Below are 21848 nucleotides of genomic sequence, written 5' to 3'. Positions count from 1 at the left end.
CTTTACACATAATCCAGGGGACTAAGTACCACCCCCTATTCTCCCCTCCCCTCCCCTCCCCTCTGCTCTGTCATGCGGATTCAGGAAGCACTCGCAGCCCTTCCCATCTGTTGAGATAGTCTGTCGAAAATGGCCGAACCATGAATACTACATCGCGAACACACGAGAGTGAAAATTATTCATGAATTAATATTGAATGTCAGTCACCTAACTCCCCCCTACCTCACCCACTCCACGTAAAGGATGTGATGTGTCCAACTCTAACCCGGTGGTTTAGAATCATATCAACAACAAATAATGGGGAATTAATTCGGATTCAATTTGTGTTCTGATGCAAAATGTTTGAACAATATTTATCTGCGGCTTGCTGCTGAATGTGTATAAAGCACATACATTAATGCAAGCTTTTGCAGGGGATGTGGAATATAGTGTGTGACGTATCTATTTCTCTGTGCTGGCTGTCATCCAACTCGAACACACACTAAAATTAAAGGGCCCCATCCATGCCCCTCCTCCGTTGCCCTCGCTACGCTAGATATCACACATTCTATCCTCTGATTGGTTCATGTCTTGTGATTGACAGCTTTGGCCCGCCCTCTTTGAGTAACTCGGTGAGCCCAAGCATCTCAGAGCGGATTGGAAACAGGAAGAGGACTAGAGGGGGGAGAAAAGACACGGTGGAGAGGATCGGGTGAGACAAGGTGGTGAGGAGTGAAAGGGAGGAAAGGGGGTGCAGAAGGGGGGTGTGGACCCTAAGGAAGACAAATAGGAGGTAAAAGTCGACTGCACACCGGCAACTTGATCGTGTTGATTTTTGCCTATGCATTTTAGACAGACAGCTTACATTGAGCATTGTAGTAGAGCTACTGGCGTCTGCACGTAAGTGTATCTGCATTCGTGCATTTCCATTTACCTGTCTGCATTTGAGCAGTTTCTTTGAGTCTTTTTTTTTTTTTTTTTTTTGGATGTGTCTTTGTCATTGTCCTGGGAGACACTGCGGTGTGCTTGCACATTCAACACACACATGCAATGAATGTATTCTCACATCCAGAAAATTTGCAATTTTGAACCTGGTTGAGTGCTCAACTATTGTAGCTTTAAACTGTTCAATTAAAAGTGTAGCAAAAACGAGTGCAATACCTGTTGTAGCCCAATTAACATTTATCCATCCATCTATCAGCCTTCTCACATACCTATCACTCCTCTCCTTCCCATTGATGTAATGCCTCATTCCATGCCAGCTCTCTGATGCGCTCACACAAACACGTGCACGTGCATCCTCCGATGAACCTTTTAACCTTTGTCATTGTCTGGATTACATCAAATTTTGCACGATTGGCATCAGACACCCCTTCTTCTCACTCCTGACCTTGCCTTGGTACATTCCAGTACCCCTCAGAGAGAGGTGCTTTATGGAGCATACACCGGGAGAGGCTGCCATTATAGAAGGGGATACAGCAGAGGGAGGAAAGCTAGCCTGCTGGTTATTTTTAGAAATGGCATTGATATTCGGCTCCTACTGTACATTCTCCCAATTGGCTGCTGCGCTTTTTTTGTTTTTTTAACAGGCAATACAGCGTGTGTGATATCTGGGGCGGACAGTCTGTCTCGTCCATGCCAGTGCTGACTGTTGCAGCTTCTCGCGTCTCCATCTGTTCTCTTGGTGTCTGCTTCTTGTGTTAGCAACCCTGGAAGTCACAGGAGACGGTCCTAGTCTAGTGCAGCCCATCCTTCCTTTTATGGTATTGGATCACAGTTAGCCTTCCTGCACGCTTACACACGAGCAGTTGCACACAGCTCTCTGTAAGAGATGCATGTTCGTATGCAGTGTTGCACCGCAACAAGCGAGCATTGTGAGAGGATTGCCTGAATTGTTCTATCAGGAAAGGATTAACAAAGACATTTCAAGCAGATCATCAGATGATCGGTGGAAAATCTTTCTACCAACTGTACCATTCTCCATCAGATCAATGTCATTACCCAGCACTCGGTCCAAATTGTCTATTCTCCACTCCTAGCTGGAGGCCTTACTATCAACCTTAGGCTAAATTATCACTGGTTGCCAGGGATACAAGGACACATTGTGTAGGAAAAAAAAAAAAGGGAGGAGTGTGGAATCAAGATAGACATAAAGAGGGATCCTGGCAAGAAAAGTAAGCATCCTAAATCAAAGTTATGATTGTAGCAAAGGCAACAATAAAGACAAAGTCATGTAGGGGAAAGCGACAAGGATGTTTTTCCATCCGTCTAAAAAAAAAAAAAAACCCACCACTCTATCCCTCTTTTGCCCTTATTTTGCGTTTGTAAGATTGTTGTGTATGCACGTGATTCAAAAGAAGCACCAAGCTTTATTTGACACAATAAACCACCAACTGACAATGGTATTTCCTCACTCTGTCTGCTCTGTGTGTCTTTGCCAGATAGTAGAGGGGCGAGCATGTCTATTTAAAGGCAGCTGGACCAGCCTACTCTATTTGCTGTTTTGGATTGACTGACTGAGAGCCCATCTCCTCTTTTTCACTGCAAGGTAAAGGTGCACAATATGAAGCCTGTACATGTCTTCACAATCATTGGCTTCAACTTTAGGTGTATTACAATGGAACCTGATACTGCATCAGCTTTATTTACACAGATTTTGGTATACTGTATGGCCGAATGTTGATATTGCATCAGAGTTTGTTCAAGGTTGCAAACAGTCACAATTTACAACATTAGCCAAATAGTATGTTCTGAGCACCACTGCTAGTCTAAGCACAATATTCTTATTTGATATTGAGTTATACAGTGCAATGCAATCCTCCGTGCTGACTCTACTGTTTGTGTTTTTCCGACCGAGTGGTATGCTCCACTTTCCTAACGTAACCCCTCGTTGCACGTGACATCGTTTGGGCCTCAGAGCCAAATTCCAGATGTATGGAGTTAACCCTGTGCAGATGGGTTTCATATTGGTCGCACACACAACGCTGTTGTGTTGAGTCAAAGTGGAGCTGATGGTCAGCCCCCTCCTACATCTCTGTAACATTCCACTGTGCAATACTGAGGCTACAAAACAGATGGGACTATTTGTAGTCTGTGTATATTCCTTAAATCCTTTCAAGGATTTTTTTTCTTATCTGGAAACCAAATCATCCCACAAAACAAGAAAACAAAGCTTGTTATGAATTAAGACCAGACGTCTGCTCCTAGTGTCACAACTAGCATTCAAGTGGCATGCGAGGATTTATTAATAGTGAGCTTTTATTCAATTACACGTGGTGCCCAAAAAGTTGAAGCAAGGTCAAAGTGATGAACACTTAATTTACAGGAAGCTTATGTTCTTCATATGAGAGGATTACAGTGACTAAGTAGGCATGTTTACTCAGCAAGTTGTTCCCCCCCCCCCACACGGCACCCCACCCATTTCAGACAGCAATCACTCATACACACTGAATGTCATAATTACATATGCATGGTAACAGATTGATGAATTATGCTTTGCCGTCTTTCTTATCCAACAATAAATCTAAATGAAACGGTCTTTACGTGGCCTAAAGCCAAAGCAGTAAAAGATGTCTGGCTTTCAGTTGCTGTAGCAACTGGGTAGAAATTGACTCTTGAAGACCTTCCTCACTTACCTCATTTGCCATACACAGTGAGGCTTGTCATGCATGGCTGCACAACACTGTAAGCATACTCTAGGCAATGGATGGAAAATCCTTCACCGCTGAAGGAATTGCCTACAAGTTGCACAGCTGGGTATGAAAGCATGTACGTAAGAAACCACGACTACAGATTTGTTTTTGTTTTATGTCAGCAACAATGAATGCAGTCAGCAAAAATATGAGATGCTTGTAGACAATAATGGTACTCGGCAGCAGTTGTATTTGATTATAGAGGGGGGGGGGGTCTAACATGAATAGTAACCCCAAAATGACCCCCTAAAATGAGTATGTATGATGATCAAGTAAAAAAACTAATAAAACCTATGTTCTCACTGAATCGTGTTTTTGTCTGTTCAGGGTTGAAGTGGAGGGATTCTCGAACACAGACGGACTGGTAATTACAGACTTTTTGCTTTTATTGAAGTGCTTTGTGTGTCTTTGTCGAGATGTTTTCGTCATACTACATGCATTGCTTTTATAATTCTCCAGCTATATCACTGTACACATTTGGTATTTTACAGTATGATACAAATCATTGCACCTAACTTGTCCGTTGCAGGCTGCATGTATCACCCGGCAGAGCTGTACTTGGGCCGTAAAACATGGCACCCCTTTCCAGGACCAAACCGAGGACAATGGGCCCCGGTAAACAGTTGGCCTTGGAGCCAAACACAAAGGTCAGCAACAGCACGACAATACACACAGACATTGGAATCTTAATGTTAAGGTATAGTTGATTTGTTTATCCCTGATATAAACCATGAGTTAGATTGAACTGGTATTACACCACGGTTATTTTTGTGTCATGTGTGTTAAGTCACTAAGTAACTGTGGCTTTATTACCTGAATATGTAGCAGTTGTATCTGTTGCCACTACAGATGCAGTGGAGGACGCTTTCCATCCGATCACCCCACCTCACCGTCAAATCGTCAATATACCAGGTGAAGAATGAAAATAGTCAAACATTCAGTCATTAGATGTTTCAATATGAGATGGCAGCTGTACACAGTACACACACACACGGACAATCACTTTGTATTCATAGGCTAGATTCTTAAATCTTGTTGAAAGCAAGTTTTACTATGTTACAAGTCAAATTATTCCAAAGCATAAAAAGTTGTTTGTTTGTTTGTTTGTTTGTTTGTTTGTTTGTTTGTTTGTTTGTTTGTTTGTTTGTTTGTTTGTTTGTTTGTTTGCCAAGGGGGGAACGGACGCTTGACTATGCCCAAGACAAGGGTTCCTCCAAGGGGCACAGGCCATCTCTACATGCTTGGGATGGTAAAGAACAACCATTTGAAGGCCAGAACTGGCATCACAACTCTGTGCGCTCATTCCACAACCGAACTGGCACCAACAATGGTTATCTAACAAGACCAGGACAACGCTACACAAACTGGGACAGCAATGTCAGCAACTCTTTGGTGAGGCCTTTAGAAGGGGGGCGTGAAGAAAGTATCTTTTCAAAGGAGTGAATGTTGTTCGTTGTCTTTTGGATGAAAGACTGTGATGTTTCTCTTCTTGGCTCTAGCATGGGAGTCCTCGCCTGCACCGTAACAACAGAGAGCTTCAGCCCCCCCCAGAAAGATGGGCTCCCTCAGACTTTCGCAGGACGTTCCCTGGTCGAATGATTCGTGACAGACCCGGGCCTTGGAAACGGCCAGCTTCTCACCAGCGTCCAGACCAAATGCACCAGCATAGTTCAACCCCACAACACCCTAAATCAACAAGGGAAGAGTGTCCAGCCAAGAGGAGCCGGGACTCGGGTCCTGATCAGGTATATGGTATTCAACGTTCACTAGCTTCGTCCGGCATGCTTGTCTGAAAGAATGACGCTCTTCTGTTTAGTCATCTCTTCCTGGATCAAGGCATTTAGTTGCCTATCCACCATCCCCACCTCGCCACCACCGTTGTAAGCAAGATAACTGGAAGCCCCTTCATGACAGGGCAGGTCCGAGCCGCCCCTCTGACCACAGGACCTCAACAACACAGCAACAGGTATTACTGGCTTACTTATTCGAAACTGTACGTTATCTCAGATTTTCTTCCTTCTGACGCAGGAGACCTCAAAATCACGTGCTGGAGGAGAAAGCTTTTGCAACCGTGACTTAACAGTCCAAAACCAGGCTTGCAGCAGCGGGGCTTCACATCTAGGAAACGGTTACCGAAAAACGTCTTCACCAGCAGAACACACCCGTGTGCCTTACAGCCAGCAAAATCCTCATCACCACCAACAGCGGCACACTCGCCACCTCGGAGCTGAACAGCACAAACCTCTGACGCACCGCCTTGAGAAGGAAGAGGCGGACTCGAGGAGTTATCTCCGCAAGCAAAGCACAGTACGAAATTGTTCATTTGAATTTGGTGAATGTTACTACATTGGCAATTTAACAGCCGTCCATACGTATTTACTCTGCAGGAAATCGAGCGCGACACAAGAGGCATTTCAAGAGAGCCACCCGTCTTCAGGTCTCCTGCAGAAGAGTCTCTTAACTACTCCTCCATTCATTGGAAAGATTCTGCTTACAGTCGACGCGTTAGCCCACCGTTGCGCAAAACAGCTCATAGCAGTCAGCAATGTAGCCCTGGCCTCGGTGGGCAATCAAAAGTCCAGGGAAGCCCCACTCCCAAAGCAAGGCTCTGCTCAACCTCCATCCCATCACATACGTCTCCAGCCGGTCCAAAATCCAGGTTTTCAGATGTCAAATACAAGAGGACCTCACAGCTTGTCTGCTTGTCTCCCCACAGCAGCTCAAGAATAAACAAGCTAGTAAAGGAGTCTGAAGTCCCAAGAACCATCCAGTGCATACAAAACGAGAAACTGGCGAAAAGGGAGAGAAGGGAAGATGTCGCAAAGGCAAACACAAAAGCCGAAGACCGAAAGAAACGCAAGAAAAAAGAACGAAAATTAGGTGAGAAAAAAAAGAAAAGGCACAAGGCAGCGAGGAAAGAAATGAAAATATCACAGAAAGCTCAAAAGACAGAGAAGGAAACTTGCAGCTCCTCTCTTATTTATAACTCTTCAGTAGAGGATGGTCTTTGCGCTGGTCCTTCCTTTCCTACCCCTCCACAACTTTTAGTCCAAAATAAGCGAGAACACTCACTCCTTACAAAAGCCAACTCCAGCCCGACCACGTCTTCGTCGCAATCAGAAGAAGCACCAAAAGCTAAACCGAAAGACACTCTATTGTCGCTTTTTTGTCAAGCCCTAGAACCTCTCAGGGCAGCATCTTCTGCGAGTGTTGAGCCGTCGGGGCAAGGTGGTCTTCTCCACGCTCCGGATCTCCAGCCTGTGGCTGTGATTGGACGAGGAGAAGTGGGAGACAACCTTGCTAACACTCCTCCTGTACTCAGCTGGCAGGGCTCGCCAGTGTCCGATGTTGCGGAGGATGAAGAGGAGCTCGAAAAAGAAATGATGAGCAGTGCCGACCTCCAACCCAGCCCCACTGTGTGTTTTTCACCTCCGGCCGTTGAAGACGAGAATATTCACGGTGTGTTTAAGGAGTCTGTTGAAAGTAAACTGGCGGATTGTTCAGAAGCCCGTGATCCACAAAGTACAAATCATTTACTTGAAGATGAAAAGAAGAAAGAAATTCCAGAAAAATCCACCTCTCCCCAGCATCAGCTTCACCACAAAGCAGGTCTGGATGATGTCTTCAAGAGCCTGGCCACTTTTCTCAGTGGCCAGAGGACTGCATGTCGAGGAGGTCCCTTTGGGGGTTCTCCTGCTTTGACCGCCAATGGGGTTAAGGTTGCTTCTTCTCTTGCGCTGGGACCAGATATTAAATGTCACCAGGAGCAAGATTCTGCCCTCATGTCACCTCTAGCATCCTCCTCAGAAACCAATCATCAGCCTGATTCACATTTCCAAAAGACAGTCGAGTGCGAGCCCATCACAGAAACCTCCGCAAGCAAACGAGAGGAGCCTGATGTTGATATTAAAGAGAGACGAGAGGCTGAGGATGAAGACGGCCAAACCCAAAACGACATCTCTCTTTTGGACCACTCATTGAGTGCAGAGCTGCGATTGACCACCACTCACAGCACCTCTTTGAACCATCTCCTTGTCTCAAACAAAGATAAGAGGCCAAAGAGCGAGGAGAGAGGTCACCAGGTCCGGCCCAAAGTTAAGACAAAGAAGGAGAAAAGGCGCAAATATACAAACAGACAACACAAGTCAAAAATCACAAATCCCATCAAAGACGTGCCCAAAAAGATGAAACATGACAAAGCTAAAGGAAACATCATAAAGTTTAAAGACGGCGTAAGTGTGCTCGGAACTGCCGCATCATCATCATCGACATCATCCGATAGGAAAAGCTCAAGCTTGTTGGCAACTAAATTATGCACCGCTACACCAGCTCCCATTGACCCACTCAAGCGCAAAATGTTGTCAATGGGCTTGACGAAAGAGCTGAAGGTCCTTTTGGTGAAATTGAAGACCGATGGTACACACTCGTTTAACACAGCAGAAATCGAAGAGCAAAAAATCCCTCTTTGTCAGATCAACATCCAAAACACAGGTGCCCAGGTTGTGAGAGCTTGCAAGTAAGTATTCACCCAAAGAAGATTGTATGATCTGAAAGAATCCTTCAATACACTCTTGGCTTTGCTCTCTTATCACAGGAGGGCAAAGGTTAAGGAGAAATTTAAGGAGTCATACTTGCTTCCTTCCCTTTCCGTGAAACCTAAACTTTCCATCCAGATTCCCATACCTCGAGAAAAGCTCAACCCTCCCACGCCAAGCATTTATGTGAGTAAACAAAGCAGACACGGCGATGACAATATCAGTCGTTTCATATCTCCGTTGTTGTTTGCAGTTGGAGAGCAGGAGGGATGCCTTCTCACCAGTCCTGCTTCAATTCTGCACCAATCCCAAAAATGCGGTTACTGTCATCAGAGGCCTCGCTGGCTCTCTCCGCCTCAGTGAGTTTATACACAACACAAATTCGGAGACTACTGAACCAATAATTGTTCCAAATTCTTTGTCATTAGTGTGTGAAAGTGGGCAAGACGTGAAAATCACTGACAACAAAAGGGGCAACATTTGGCTTTCCCAATTAGTCATCTCATGGAAGTTTAACCAGTCATATTTACTTTAAGTGCTGTATATAAGATGACCCCCGATCTAAATTGTTAAAGCAGCATTCACATTTACCTTTTGAGTTGCTAAGTATATACTTTTCTTACAATTGTTCTCTTTTTCCTCTGTGAGACCTTGGTTTGTTTTCCACCAAATCTCTGGTGGAGGCTAATGCAGAGCATGCTGTCGAGTTGAGGACTCAGGTTCAGCAGCCCGCTGATCAGAACTGGGATTCCCGTGGCTCCACTCAGACGTGGCCCTGTGAGAGCAGCCGCTCACACACCACCATTGCCAAATACGCTCAGTACCAGGCCTCCAGCTTCCAGGAGAGCCTGCAGGTAGACGTTTTTCCTCAGGGCACCCACACAAAGGAATACACATTGAACATTTTAGCACGTTACCTAGCACGCCGTTGACCAACCTGCCAGCTAAGCTCATGTAGACGCTTTATAGGAGGAGAAGGAGGGTGAGAACGACGAGGAAGAAGACCAAGCTGACTCCACAAATTCGGCGTCCACCGCTAAAGTACGCGTGATATCGGCAGCCGGCAATAAAGGCAGCCCGGTCTCGACTGACATAAAAGCCGCTCCTGCACTCCCTTTCGGCAAAAACACCGTTGCCGACACACCCAGGTTAGAAAAAAAAAAAAAAAGAAGGCATCCACACATGATAAAAAATAAATTAGGAATTGTCTGACTCAGATTTGTCATTCCTCCCCAGCTCGGAATTAAAGTCGGTTGGAAAGATAATCAAATTTGGGACCAACATAGATCTCTCAGATCCAAAACGGTGAGTTGATCAATTCTGTCTATTTGAATTAGGGAAACATCATAACGTCTGCCGTGTTTGTCTTTAGGTGGAAACCTCAGCTACAGGAGTTGCTCAAGCTGCCAGCGTTCATGCGAGTGGAGTCGGTCAACAACATGCTCAGTCATGTGGGTCACACAATCTTAGGCATGAACACCGTCCAGCTCTACATGAAAGTTCCCGGCAGTCGGACTCCAGGTCAGTGTGGCTTTCATGTGTCCCTAATTGAGTCTTTGTTTGACCTTGATTTAATGTACAAAAAGGATGTTTATTCAGAATGGACATTTTTAATGCATTATTTTGTCCTCAGGTCACCAAGAGAACAACAACTTCTGCTCAGTCAACATTAATATTGGACCAGGTGACTGTGAGTGGTTTGCTGTCCATGAGCACTACTGGGAGGCTATCAACACGTTCTGCGAGAAGTGAGTGAGGAGCCTTGCTTTTAACAGGAGACAACCCATCCTAACATATGGTTTTCTGAAATCCACTTCTACCTCAGGCATGGGGTAGACTACCTCACAGGGTCCTGGTGGCCAGTTCTGGAAGACCTCTACAGCTCCAACATCCCCGTGTACCGATTCATTCAGAGGCCAGGCGACCTGGTGTGGATTAATGCAGGGACGGTGCACTGGGTCCAAGCAGTGGGATGGTGCAACAACATCGCCTGGAATGTGGGACCCTTAAACGGTGAGTAATGCAAACAAATCCAGTGACGAAGCTGCTGGATAGTCATTGCTTTGTCTCAATAAATGTTCCCTTTGCTTTCACTGGGCTTGTTTGTTGCCTTGTTTGTTAGCATACCAGTATCAACTCGCGCTGGAGCGATATGAATGGAATGAAGAGAAGAAGGTGAAGTCAATTGTTCCAATGATCCACGTTTCCTGGAATGTGGCTCGTACCATCAAAATCACAGATGAGGACACCTTCAAGATGATTAAGTAAGACTTTTTTTTTTGGGTGCTATTACCTGTATGGCCCTACAAATTGGTTTTAGGAAACTCTACCGCACGGTGGAAATGATATCATTGGTCGGTTCTTTGTTCCTCCTCTGCCAGACACTGCCTCCTACAGTCCATCAAGCACATCCAGATTTTGAGAGAGCAATTGGTGGCTTCAGGAAAGAAAATCAGTTATCAGAGTCGTTTGAAGGAAGAGCCGGCTTACTACTGCAACGAGTGTGACGTCAGTTTCCTAACTCATCAGATTTTTTCCCTCAATGTTGTCTGCTCTGTGTGTCATCTACTTGTTATTTGTGCAGTTGGAGGTGTTCAACATGCTGTTCGTGACCAGTGAACACAGCACTAAGAAGACCTACGTGGTGCACTGTGAGGACTGCGCCCGAGCCAAGAGCCCGACGCTGACGGGAGTGGTGGTTCTGGAACAGTATCTGACAGAAGAGTTGATCAAAACTTATGACAGCTTCACACTGGTCAGTTTCATCTCCATGTCTGATTATCAGCGCAGCGTCCTAGTGGTAGTGTCTGCCCTGAGACCGAAAGGTTGTGGGTTCAAACCCCGGCCGGGTCATACCAAAGACTATAAAAAAAAAAACGAGACCCATTGCCTTCCTGCCTGGCACTCAGCGTTAAGGGTTGGAATTGGGGGGTTAGATCACCAAAAATGATTCCCGAGCGCGGCGCCGCTGCTGCTCACTGCTCCCCTCTCCCTCAGAGGATGGATCAAAATCACACGGGGATGGGTTAAATTTCCCCAGAGGGGACAATAAAAGGTTTCAAACAATCAGTATGTTGGTACCACTAAACCCAAACTTGTTTCTCTCTTTCCTTCAGGCTCCATCACCTTTAGCAAAGTGAAGATGTCGCCATGGCGTCTTTTCAGCCATAACCAAAACCGAGGGCAGCACAAACTGTTCCTGCAAGCAGGTTGTGAATCAGCCAATCAACGTTTACTCTGTCGTTTACATCACACAATAAGGTAATAGCTACTCAGCCGATCCAAGTACAGCTCGCTGTCTTCCCCATACCAGCTGCAGATTGGACTTGAGCATTGAAATAGAATGACTAGAATGGTAATTACCATGGAAGGACAAAAAAAAAAAAAAAGGTGAGCACCACTAGCACTGAAAATCAGGTTATATACTACATTCAACGGACTCTGCTGTGATTCGAAAGCGTCAAGTAGCCAATTTTATGTCTCAATTCAGGTACTTTTATGCAAATTCCGTTTTTTACACCAATCTAGTTATTCTATATGTCCATGAATTTGCTGTGATTCTATTGTACCAGCAGGGGAACCCGCTTCACGCAGGAGGGGTAGCTGATTGTCACATTTTGTCACATCATATTGATATTGATCCCAGTTTGTGTTGAGCTTCAGGTAAACTTGACCATGTTCCTCATACCTGTAAACTCACTGAGGTGCTATTTACGCCAGTCTTATTTATTATTGTCAGATTAGTTACTACAACAACAACAAAAATCTACCAGCCTGGAGGTACACCACATTGGCCTTGTTTTATGAGAAGTTGTAATTGGAGTGCAAAGCTATGCCAATTTGTTTTTGTTTAGCTAAAAAGAAAAAAAAACATTTCTCTAAAATACGGGTTTGTTAGAGAACTAAAGTGGCTTGGTTCTTAATCGTTGATCAAACAGTCAGTATCATCTATGATACACCTAAAAGCAAATGTGGCGTGGATTTTCTATTTTATTTGTTTTGTTATGGGAACAGAATCCCCATTTTATACCTTTTTGGATGACATGAACATAAATTGTGAATGACTGTATTGGATAAGAAGTGGAGTGCATAGATGAAGAACAGCAGGAATCACCAATTTTGTTTCTTCCAGTGACTGAGACAAGAAGGCTACCCGTGAGAGTACAGAACTTCACTCATGCTTCTCTTGCATACATGTCCACTAATTATACCAGCAAACAACACCGGATATGTAACGAGAAGTAAGGTCAACTTTTTCACGTCATAAGTTCTCGAAGTGTCATCGTGTTTCTCAGAAAGCAAATTTTCCGCTCTCCGCAGATCACAATTTTCCATCAGTGTTCTAGTTTTATACTCGTTTGATACTATATGACAGACCACCAAACTTGGTCCAAGGTTTACTGGTTGCAATTTTAAGACATTTACTTTCCGAGTAATAGTTTTGCAGATTGCATCTGATCATGATTCTTCTTAAATTTCATGAAGTCTTCGGTCCACTTGTGATTTTCTCACCACTGTTATAATTGTTGACTTTTTCAAGGACTATGAAATACTGTATAATGTGATCAAACTTAAAACGTCTTCTTAAGTACAAATTTAAATTGCTGGAGGTTTTATTCCTTTTTCTGGATAACAAAATAATGTCAAAAATCAAGTATGGTTTACTCCCTGCTATTATTCCCCTATGTACACCATATCATGTACATAATATTTTGTAGTTTACTTGACTTAAATAGTTCTCTTGAATCTAATTTGTAAATGGTCAAATTTGTCATCCTCAGTCTCTTGTTTTTGTTGCTGGGAATGTTGAACTTTCCTGTCTCACTCATGTTTTAATTACTGCACTGGGAATTTCTTCTTACTTTTATACCTCTTTTTGTTAACAGGATTGTTTTTTGGGGAGGGTGCAGGAAAAAAAAAATGTAAATTGTGACATTATTTATAGTGTACATGGAACATGGTTTTCTGAAATATTTATTGCATATCAAATGGTACTCATTGATGGGGCGACAAGGTATTTTCAAGATGGTGGTGAGAGATGGTGTCTTGGAGAAGTGCATGGAGCGGTCAGTGTAATCCCCTCGGTGCTAGACCCCTCTGTGCCTCCTTTGCTGCCACAACACAATGATGATGAATAAGCAGCGATACAACTCAAGCCAACCTGCTGGTGCTTCGAAACATTTCAACAGTTTACTGTAACGCAAATCAAATATTTGTACTGTATTGAACTCCAATCCTAATTTTGTTTACTTTTTCAATTCTGTGAACTTCATAATCTCGTGTGGCTATACTGGTGACTTTATGAGCATTATTAGCTGTAGTTGTAATTCTTGAGACATTTTCAGAGACTTATTGGGATGTGAATTTTAATGGCCAAGGTTTTGTTTTCTGTGTGTGTTTCTTGTCCTCATTCTTGTTTATTATTTGACAGCTGTAATGTTTTTATTTTTTTTCTCTCACAATGTTCATGTTCTGCTGCACTTATAGTTTCAAATAGAATATGTACAAGAAAACCTGAGCCAGACCTGTCTTAAATCCCTCTGTGATATTTCTGTGATATATTGTATTGTTCAAGACAATAAATTGTTTTGATAGATTATTCAACAATTAAGTAGGAGTTATCATTTATTTCAGAACGATATACCGAAGCAAAACAGATACAATGTTGTTTTTGCTTCATGGACTTAACGAAAAATAATGCTATCTATGTAATAACGCATTTATTCTAATATGAGATCATGTACAGTCACCGCTCACAGAAATGACAAACGCATGAGATCATTTGCAGTCACCGTACAAGCATACTCAGTACTCCCGTCATCTATTGTTAACTTAAATTTCCTTCTATTTTTAACATTTACGTCCATCCTGCGGTGTGAAGAAAACAAAATGACTAAAGCTGCACATCTGGACTGGCTGCGGATGCAGCAAGGGATATCCTGGTTCCAAGGACAGGAAAAATGTTTTTCTTCTAACAAGCCTCCCCTAGCACAGCCTTGACAAGGGAACTGCCACACACGCGCACACACATACACAACTTGGTCCATTAATTACAAAACCATCCATAGCGTCCACCTTGTTTTTTTTTTTTTTTAATTTTCTTTAAGACCGACATTGCCTCGGGGTGTCTGTCTACACTTTTGCAAACTAAAAAGGCCCATCTTCTCTCCAAAGTAAACACTGTACAGTACGTACAGTGTATCAGCCCTGTGAACATGTAAATAAATCAACGATAATGCCCGAAAATGAGAATTCCTTTTCATAATACTGATTGCTGCCTTTGAACTGAGCCCCCAATGGCTTCTTATCAGCTCTGCAGTGGCCTTTTTTCTCCACCAAATGAGTCGGGCTCTACCCCCAACCTCATTTCCTTACCCAGAGATCTGTTTTTCATCAAAGGGGTCAACGGTCACTTGCTTTGCCATTCCTGCTGCCGGGAAACAGAGCGGCTCTTTGGTGCCCTTTTGTTTTACACCTCAGGCTTCTGTGGGAAGTTTTGTAAGAGCTGATCACGTCGTCTAAAAGCTCAGCTTCAACTTCAACTTATTAAACAAGTTCAGCTGCTAGTCGTCACAAAACGAAGGTGAAAGAAGTGTCTGTCGAATGATGTGCGTGGGACAGCACACCCTGACTCCTCTAATCTATCTAAATAAACACTTTTCCCTCCCCCTGGATTTACATCTGGGCTCTGGTGTTATCATAGAAAGCCTCAACTGCCCAAACACCAGCCCAGTAGGCTTCTTGTACTCAGGATACGCACGCACACACAATCATATCTCAAGCTGGAGTCAGACTGAGGAAACGGAATGCCAGGGAAGGAAGCATTGAAGTCAGCGGGAAAGCAGATTTCTCCTCAAGTCCACACAGTTCCCTTTCTCTGAAAGGCAGAAGATACAGAGGTTTGCTTTACAACAGCAACCAAAAGAACATTTGAGTGTCTGCCTTTCCACGGATACTACTGGAATTGGAATTCCACCAAACACATTCATCAGGGGGAAATTCTCGAAATTCTCGTCATCCCTGACTTAGCACCTTCGGGAGTCAGCTTCGGTTTCTGTGGCATCAAACTGCGGGAGGACAAATCGTTCGAGTAAGTCCTCCGGTGAGTAGAATCCATAACACTTTCAAACTAAACCTTGAAATGGAACGGTATGATTTTGGAACAGCATGCATGTATTACAAAGGAAAAATGAAAATGTGTTTATTTCATAGGAAACATTTTCAAAATGTATTAAAATAAACGTATAATGCAAAGTAAGAGTTTTGCTGTAAAATGTAAGCGTTAAAAAGCCCCATTGCATCTCAACAGCTCACATGGAGTCACATGGTGATCTATTTCCAAGGGGCTTGTTAAATGAGAGATGGAAAAAAAATACAAGATGTGTAAAAAAAATAACCAAACAAAACAAAAAGCCGTCATCAGCGTATGAACATTGTTCTGGCTGATTAGTGATTAGAGACATTTTTCGGCTCCTGCTTGGACTCATTGTTCTCGGTTATCCTGGAGTGTGGAGGTGGGGTTGGCAGAGCCCATTTCCTTGCACTTCAAACTCTACCGTTAGCTGTGGTGACTTTCCACATCATCTCTAGCACTGTTTTTCACTGCACAAAATCATCTCATCAAAAGAAATGACGCACTTGAAATTGATTGCAAAGCAAATGAAAAGCACATAATGGATCACATTATCTTCTGATTTCGTTCAAACTTTTTACGCATTAGCCCACTAACTTCAGTCCCGCTTCTTTCATTTGCTGCAGGTCTACAAGAAACATGAGTCTGTCACGAAATGGGACATTGGAGAAGACATCGGAGCTGCCCAACTCCGAACCCAGCTCCCCATCAAGAGGGGCTGGGGTGGTGGTTCCCCCACCGTACTCCACAGGTGGGAGCGATGCCCCCGACGCTCCACTGGAGTTGAGGGGCTCTCTGGACTGCTGGGCCTGCTCTGTCCTGGTCACAGCTCAGAATCTGATCATCGCAGCGATCAACGGCTTGTTGGCGGGCGTCGTGTTTGGCACCATCCTCACCCCAGCGCTCGTCATGATTATATTCGGCTTCCTCTGCCACTCCACGGTCAGTCTCATCTCGCAGTGTTCCCCAACCTTTTATCCGGAACTATACATCAGTGGCATAGATAGATGAACAAAGACATATTATTTGTTTGAAATATTCAACAGTATATTTGTTTAGGAATCACTGTTGGACACCAAACTAGCCTCCTGCATGTCAAGGTGTTGGTGACAGGCAGTCTATTTTTCCTCAGTGACTTAATACTGTTTCTATAGGTTTTCCTGGGACTTCCTGGAATTTAAGTTTTAATCTTTTGCAGCTGTGACTCATAGTGTGCAGTGCAGACCAAATATTAGATTTCATACTTGCACCACCGGATAGGTTACTTTACAGCCGCCAAATATAAGAAGAATCAATGACTACGATGGTCAATTGTTGCCGTTTAAAACGAGTGCCCCGTAATATCCCAAAAATCTGTGTTCTGGTAAGAATTTGTGAAAATGGAATCTAAAGGTCTGGTTGTGCATTTGACCTCTTCAGGTGCAGCCCCACGGCACCTCTGTGTACTGTTCAGACGTGCTGGACGATGCCGGCTGTGTCGCACTGCTGGTGGTGGGCTTTCTGCTGCTCACGCCTCTGCTGGTCCTAGCGCTGGCTGCCTTCTGTCGCCTGGCTCGCCACCTCCAACTGGGCCTGTGCTTCATTCCTTACAGCAGGGCCGTGTACAAGAACCTGCCGGCCGCTCGCAGCAGAGAGGCCGGAGTGGCCGGCTGCTGTGGCATGCCGGAGGTCTCCGAGAGGGAGGGTAAGGGCAGCGTATGGGTGTAAGGAGAGGTGACCTCTGACATTGTTTTTTTTTTTGTTTTTTTATCCCTACTTGATGATGTGGGGTAATCCACTACAGTCCATCATTGGAAATTGATGTTTAGCAATTAGTTTTGTATACTATTCCTGTATTTTATAAAAATATTTTTTCCAATAAAACCTTACTCTGATGTTGGCACTTTTTCTTAATACAAATGACTACAGATTGTGTAGACAGTGAATAAAGTAAACAAAATATCTTTATAGTATTGTAAAATTAGTAGAAATCTAAATCACATTTACTTGGAGAACCCTGGAAATATTTTGAGGCACTAAAAGTGAAATCTCTTCTAATGCTAAATCTGGGTGGTTTTACCATTTACGGCCACTAGATGGGCTCCAAAAACTTGTTGTGTAATGACTGTAGTCTAATGATGGCACGACCTCTCATGAGGAAAACAATGAGACGGAATGACTAGCGCAAAAAGTGACAAAAGGGATATAAAAATCCTTTATTCATATATAAATTACAGACAATGTTTAAGGATTTGTGTTTCTTCAATGGGTTTATAAAATCAGTCAAACCAAGAGTTTATCATCTCATGTAGATCTGTATTTCGCATTAGACGAGGATTTATGGTGTTGTGGACAGATGTGTCGAATTAACAAGGCTGCTTGCTGATGTTTGTCAATAGTTTGTGATGTGGGGCTTTGTATGGGGCTGTGAACGCGCCGGGTTGCAGGCTGCCACGGCCATCCGCATCCACTTGACCCATGATGATGTAATTACCGCCTGTGGTGAAAACAAATAAGGACCAGATGAATTAATGACAATGACAAAACATGTGACGTGTGTGTGTGTGTGTGTGTATACCTCTGCGAAGCAATGGGCACTTCCTGCATTGTGACACCAATTTAACCGACATGTTCTCTCCGACTTGAGTGATTGTTAGCTGCCCTGCTTTGTAAGTCCTAATCAGGGATACCCCAATGAGAAGGGTGCCCCGGGGTCCAGGGGCCAAAGAGGTCACTTTCCCGGTTATCACTGTAAACAAAATTTGATATGAAGCATCAAAGCGCAATGGCCCAATGTGTTGCTTTCCATGGCAATCCATCAAAGCATTTTTTTTTTTAGATCCTGTTGAAGTTAAGGGTGAGTACTTCCACGCTCTTTGTTTAACAGGTAGACTTACCAAATTCACTGGCACAAAAACTGGGCTTGATAGTTCTGTCTCTTTTACACTCTTGGGCGCACAGTGGATTCTGAGCAACTAGAAAATATACATTTAAAACAAAGTATAGTAAGCATATAAGTGTAGTCCAAAATAGCACAACGCGTCTCGTCACTTACCTGGTCGTCCTCCATTTGGTCTTGAGTCGACCCCTGTCCTGTCCTGACCCGTGGTACCGGCCCCACGTCCGTTCGTGGGCCTGAGGCGTTTGGGTCGCTCAGTTGGTTCCGGAGCAGGGGGGGGCACACTTTTGACTGTGGCAGCAGGTGGCGGCGCTGCAGTCACGGGGACTACGCGTGCAACGGGTTTGACGGGCCTTGCTGGAATGGACCTGGTACCGGCACCGACACTGTCGACGACTGCTGTGTCAGAACCTTGGGGAATGGTGGTGTAAGTGGCCAGAAAGCCATCAGATGTTACACTGAGGTCCGACACAAACTGGACCAGGAGCACGTTGCCGCTGGTGGTGATGGGCCTGCGTAGGAAAAGAACATGACTGTGACTTTGGGAGAGGTTAAGTAGACAGCAAAACTGCATTTCTGTTGTTCTTACTGTGGGGCTTGATGACCACAATATTTTCCAATCAGGCGTGAGTCATCTTTCTCTCCACCATTAAAAAAGGCCACGTAGTCGAAGCGGCAATAGGTGTCTGCCTCCAAGTTAAATTTACCAAATTTCACCTGGATTACCTGGCATCCCAACAGAAACAATTTCAAAACCAAATCCAAACATTTGAAATGGATTCATGGAGGTTTTGTTGCAAACCTTGTCAGGCTCCACAGTAATGAGCCAAGAGCAGCTGGTTCCCTGTGGATACTTCATGTTGGGCCAGTTTGGCGTCATGATCTCTCCCTGAGATTTTGTTGTCTTTCCCCCACAGAACTGTTGATCTAAAACAATCCACAAAAACATGAGAGCCCTGGTGAGGATATGCGGTCTGGATGACGAATGAATGAATAAAAATAACAGCGAGATTGCAGTCCAAGGTGTGATAGAAATCTTTTTTCTAATTTTGGGACTGATAATAGAAAAGCCGCGGAGTATTGTCCATCCATTGTCTATACTACTTAACGTCATTACTGCTCACATGCCAATCCAAAAATATTATTATTCTTGCTAATACAATTCAACACATACTTGAATTTTACATGGTCAAATGCGGTACAGTAGTTCATCATGACATCATCGTCACTGTTAATTAGTTTCACAATACAATTGTGTAGTTTGCAATGGCCATAGAAATGCACTGTTTAATGCCGATGTTTCATCTTAGGAGTAGAAATTGTTTGCTTTGCTAATCAAGGCTCTGCTTTTTCCTTTATTTTGCCTCATCATGATTCGATTTTGTTTTAGTTCATATTGCAATATGTTTTTGCGTGTCTCCAGTGTTCACGTCACGGCTGTTGTTCTCGTTAGCTCCCTCTGGCTGAAGGTATTTGTTTTCATGTGTGCCTCATTGTCTTGTCAGTTTGCTTGGGTGTGTTCCCAGGATGCTTTCGGTTTGTGTTGGTTCATTGTTGTTGTAGGTGGTGCTGTTTGTTGTTGTTGTTGTTTTTTTGTAACTTTATAAAAAAAAAAAAGAAGAAGAAATTGAACCTACCCTCAGCATATGGCGTAGCACCACTGAAGTAAGCCACAAACCCTCTACCATTCGTCTCGTCATCGGTCACCATCTCCAACATCATAGTATTGGTAGTGGAAATAAGGGTACCGGGCCGGAAGGTTCCACAGAACCGGCCCAGTTTTTGCACTGTGTTGGATTTGCCGTTGTAGACGTCCAGGTAGTCATAGCGACATTGCGAGTCTGCCTCCAGGTCAAAAATGCGGAAGCTGAGCATGACCACTTTATCTTCTGGGACCTGGCAACCACAAAGGGATCCAACAGGTCAGACGATGAATGTGAAGCAGTAGGGTGACGTTTGAACTTGTGGCAGGGTGACTTACTGTGACGATCCAGGTGCATTTGCTGTTTGGTTTGTAATGGGTCGGGAAGCCCTCACTGCCGACAAATCCCGACTCTGCAACAAGTGATCCTCCACAGTGGAAGACAGGCCTGTGATAAAAGTCATGAGAAGAGAGTACAGTATTAACAAGCTTTGGCAACAAGACAAGAATTGCATGAATGCATAAACTCGGCCCCCAAGCTTTACAATATTGACAGAAACTTCCATTGGGAATCTCAAACTGTGAACTACCTTTGCCAATTGCTGGAGTTTGGAATTTTTTCAGAAAAAAAAAAAATGATTACACGTAGAACGAATGCTTTTGCCTGAAATTCCAATTCAATGCATTACAAAAATTGCAATTGAGAAGAAAAAAATGTCAACCTCATTGTTATTGTGTCATAAACATTTTAAAGACCTCTGTGGGTGTCTGAAATAATTACACAGGAGGGAGCAAGCAGTTCTTGTATACACACTATTTGTCATAGCAGAGTCAGCAAGGGGAACTTAATGCCAGAGACTTTGTTTGTGGACTAGACATGGGGTTGTCTTAATAATAAATGTATTTCCAACCATTTGTTGTAATCATTGATCATCTCTCAATACCCGTTAAACGTCAATAAACCTTTCTAAAGTGTAGCTCTTGTTTAGAAGTGACCAGGATCCGAGTGCAATAGTTTGCATTGACTTAAAATGGTGAAATAATTATTCGCTGACAACTTTTCCTCGTGCCACTTTGTGTCATTTCCCACTAAAACACACCCACTTTCACTGAAACTTTGACCACAGTGAGGAAACAAAACTGTATGAAGCAAGACAACAGACCCCCCCTTAAAAAAAAAAAAAAAAAAAGTCATGCACTTGGTGATTACAGCCAAGATATCCAGAGCTGGAGCCAAATTTCTCAAATTCGACCCCACGGGTGGAAGCAAAAACATGAACATCTGGTGACTAAGCCATTGTAGACGCAAAAAATAACACAACTCTATGCCCATTCAAACAAACGAACTGGAAAGATTTCAACTAAAGAGATGGAAAGAATTCTGACGTGGTCTCGACTTTGAGTGCTCTCACCTACAACGCCAACATTATGTGTACCACCTAATTGATCTTCTTAACACCTAATTCCAACACACTGCGTAGTCTCACCTAGTGAAGTTTGTTTGCTGCGCCTGCATCCATCCCAAAGTCAGAGACAGGAGCAAGGAGATGCCCCAGATATGGCTTGCGTACGGCATCATGCACTCACTGAGCTACTATTTGAAAAGAGGGGAGTTTGCAGCATGAGGCAAGAGCTTCAGAAGTAGGCTTGTAGGAGGAGAAAGAGGAGGAGGAGAATGGGAGGGGCGATTTAAGGATTGGGGGGATAGTTCTAGAAGGGGTAAAAAGCAGAAGAGTGATGCTAAATGGACAAAGATTGCAAGAAAGAGCCCGGGGGGGGGGTGATAAACAGTGGGAGGAAGGCGAGTTGAAGGCTTCAATTAGAGCCAGATGTTTTTGCCATAATAACACAGTTTTGGGTAGTACAGAGAGGGCAGCTTAGTGGAGTTAGAAGGAAGTTGAACTTAAGTGATTTCTGTTCTTGACTTGTTTCCTGATTGATGGTTACATAATGCACAAGTTCCACAGGTGGAAGGAAGCACAGCCTGGTG

General features: G+C 43.8%; 3 protein-coding genes and 1 long non-coding RNA gene across 8 annotated transcripts; 2 read left to right on the top strand and 2 right to left on the bottom strand.

Annotated features, from left to right (window-relative positions):
- Nucleotides 1–612: 612 nt before the first annotated feature.
- Nucleotides 613–13817, top strand: LOC147043596 (uncharacterized). Of its 4 annotated transcripts, XR_015068678.1 has the most exons (23): nt 613–772; nt 2421–2527; nt 3999–4035; nt 4201–4318; nt 4521–4583; nt 4844–5063; nt 5171–5416; nt 5488–5637; nt 5700–5978; nt 6059–8187; nt 8266–8392; nt 8460–8565; nt 8855–9060; nt 9176–9354; nt 9443–9511; nt 9579–9727; nt 9840–9954; nt 10032–10219; nt 10329–10470; nt 10588–10714; nt 10791–10961; nt 11323–11869; nt 12339–13817. XR_015068678.1 is itself a non-coding variant. In XM_085935737.1 (22 exons), exons 4-22 carry the CDS (start codon nt 4206–4208, stop codon nt 11344–11346), a joined length of 4803 nt encoding a protein of 1600 aa, XP_085791863.1. In that variant the 5' UTR covers nt 613–772; nt 2421–2527; nt 3999–4035; nt 4201–4205; the 3' UTR covers nt 11347–13817. The 4 variants fall into 4 exon arrangements, 3 of the variants coding, with proteins under 3 accessions (XP_085791863.1, XP_085791864.1, XP_085791865.1); XM_085935737.1 differs by having other exon boundaries at nt 11323–13817; XM_085935738.1 differs by having other exon boundaries at nt 613–879; nt 11323–13817.
- LOC147043597 (uncharacterized) lies at nt 4040–8211 on the bottom strand. The gene is made up of 2 exons (XR_015068679.1): nt 4485–8211; nt 4040–4299 (listed from the first exon to the last, which is right to left on the bottom strand). It is a non-coding gene; the product is annotated as an uncharacterized LOC147043597 (long non-coding RNA).
- A 1160-nt stretch (nt 13818–14977) lies between the features above and the next one.
- Nucleotides 14978–17211, top strand: tmem88a (transmembrane protein 88 a). Of its 2 annotated transcripts, none has more exons than XM_085936208.1 (3): nt 14978–15296; nt 15965–16280; nt 16758–17211. In XM_085936208.1, the coding sequence occupies exons 2-3, from the start codon at nt 15978–15980 to the stop codon at nt 17043–17045; spliced, it is 591 nt and encodes a 196-aa protein (XP_085792334.1). In that variant the 5' UTR covers nt 14978–15296; nt 15965–15977; the 3' UTR covers nt 17046–17211. The 2 variants fall into 2 exon arrangements, with proteins under 2 accessions (XP_085792334.1, XP_085792333.1); XM_085936207.1 differs by having other exon boundaries at nt 14978–15308.
- Nucleotides 17212–17504: 293 nt separating this feature from the next.
- Nucleotides 17505–21473, bottom strand: pcolcea (procollagen C-endopeptidase enhancer a). Its single transcript, XM_085935725.1, has 9 exons — nt 21346–21473; nt 20198–20306; nt 19854–20112; nt 19019–19143; nt 18806–18942; nt 18373–18728; nt 18215–18292; nt 17896–18066; nt 17505–17814 (listed from the first exon to the last, which is right to left on the bottom strand). Exons 1-9 carry the CDS (start codon nt 21435–21437, stop codon nt 17684–17686), a joined length of 1458 nt encoding a protein of 485 aa, XP_085791851.1. The 5' UTR covers nt 21438–21473; the 3' UTR covers nt 17505–17683.
- Between the last annotated feature and the right edge of the window lie 375 nt (nt 21474–21848).

This window comes from Syngnathus leptorhynchus, chromosome 17, assembly GCF_054491065.1.
Source record: "Syngnathus leptorhynchus isolate UIUO chromosome 17, UIUO_Slep, whole genome shotgun sequence".
Lineage (NCBI taxonomy): Eukaryota > Metazoa > Chordata > Actinopteri > Syngnathiformes > Syngnathidae > Syngnathus > Syngnathus leptorhynchus.
The sequence above is the reverse complement of the archived record's forward strand: the minus strand, read 5'-3'. Positions and strand labels throughout refer to the sequence as shown.

What these genes read in the sequence shown, in the direction of transcription:
- LOC147043596 (XM_085935737.1), top strand. Translation starts at nt 4,206, where the DNA reads ATGTATCACCCGGCAGAGCTGTACTTGGGCCGTAAAACATGGCACCCC. An exon ending in GGGACTCGGGTCCTGATCAG is followed by an intron (nt 5,417 to 5,487) that starts GTATATGGTATT and finishes TCTTCTGTTTAG; the next exon opens with TCATCTCTTCCTGGATCAAG. An exon ending in CTTATGACAGCTTCACACTG is followed by an intron (nt 10,962 to 11,322) that starts GTCAGTTTCATC and finishes TCTTTCCTTCAG; the next exon opens with GCTCCATCACCTTTAGCAAA.
- pcolcea (XM_085935725.1), bottom strand. Translation starts at nt 21,437, where the DNA reads ATGATGCCGTACGCAAGCCATATCTGGGGCATCTCCTTGCTCCTGTCT. An exon ending in ACCAAATGGAGGACGACCAG is followed by an intron (nt 18,293 to 18,372) that starts GTAAGTGACGAG and finishes TATATTTTCTAG; the next exon opens with TTGCTCAGAATCCACTGTGC. An exon ending in GTGCCCATTGCTTCGCAGAG is followed by an intron (nt 17,815 to 17,895) that starts GTATACACACAC and finishes TTTTCACCACAG; the next exon opens with GCGGTAATTACATCATCATG.
- tmem88a (XM_085936208.1), top strand. Translation starts at nt 15,978, where the DNA reads ATGAGTCTGTCACGAAATGGGACATTGGAGAAGACATCGGAGCTGCCC. An exon ending in GCTTCCTCTGCCACTCCACG is followed by an intron (nt 16,281 to 16,757) that starts GTCAGTCTCATC and finishes TGACCTCTTCAG; the next exon opens with GTGCAGCCCCACGGCACCTC.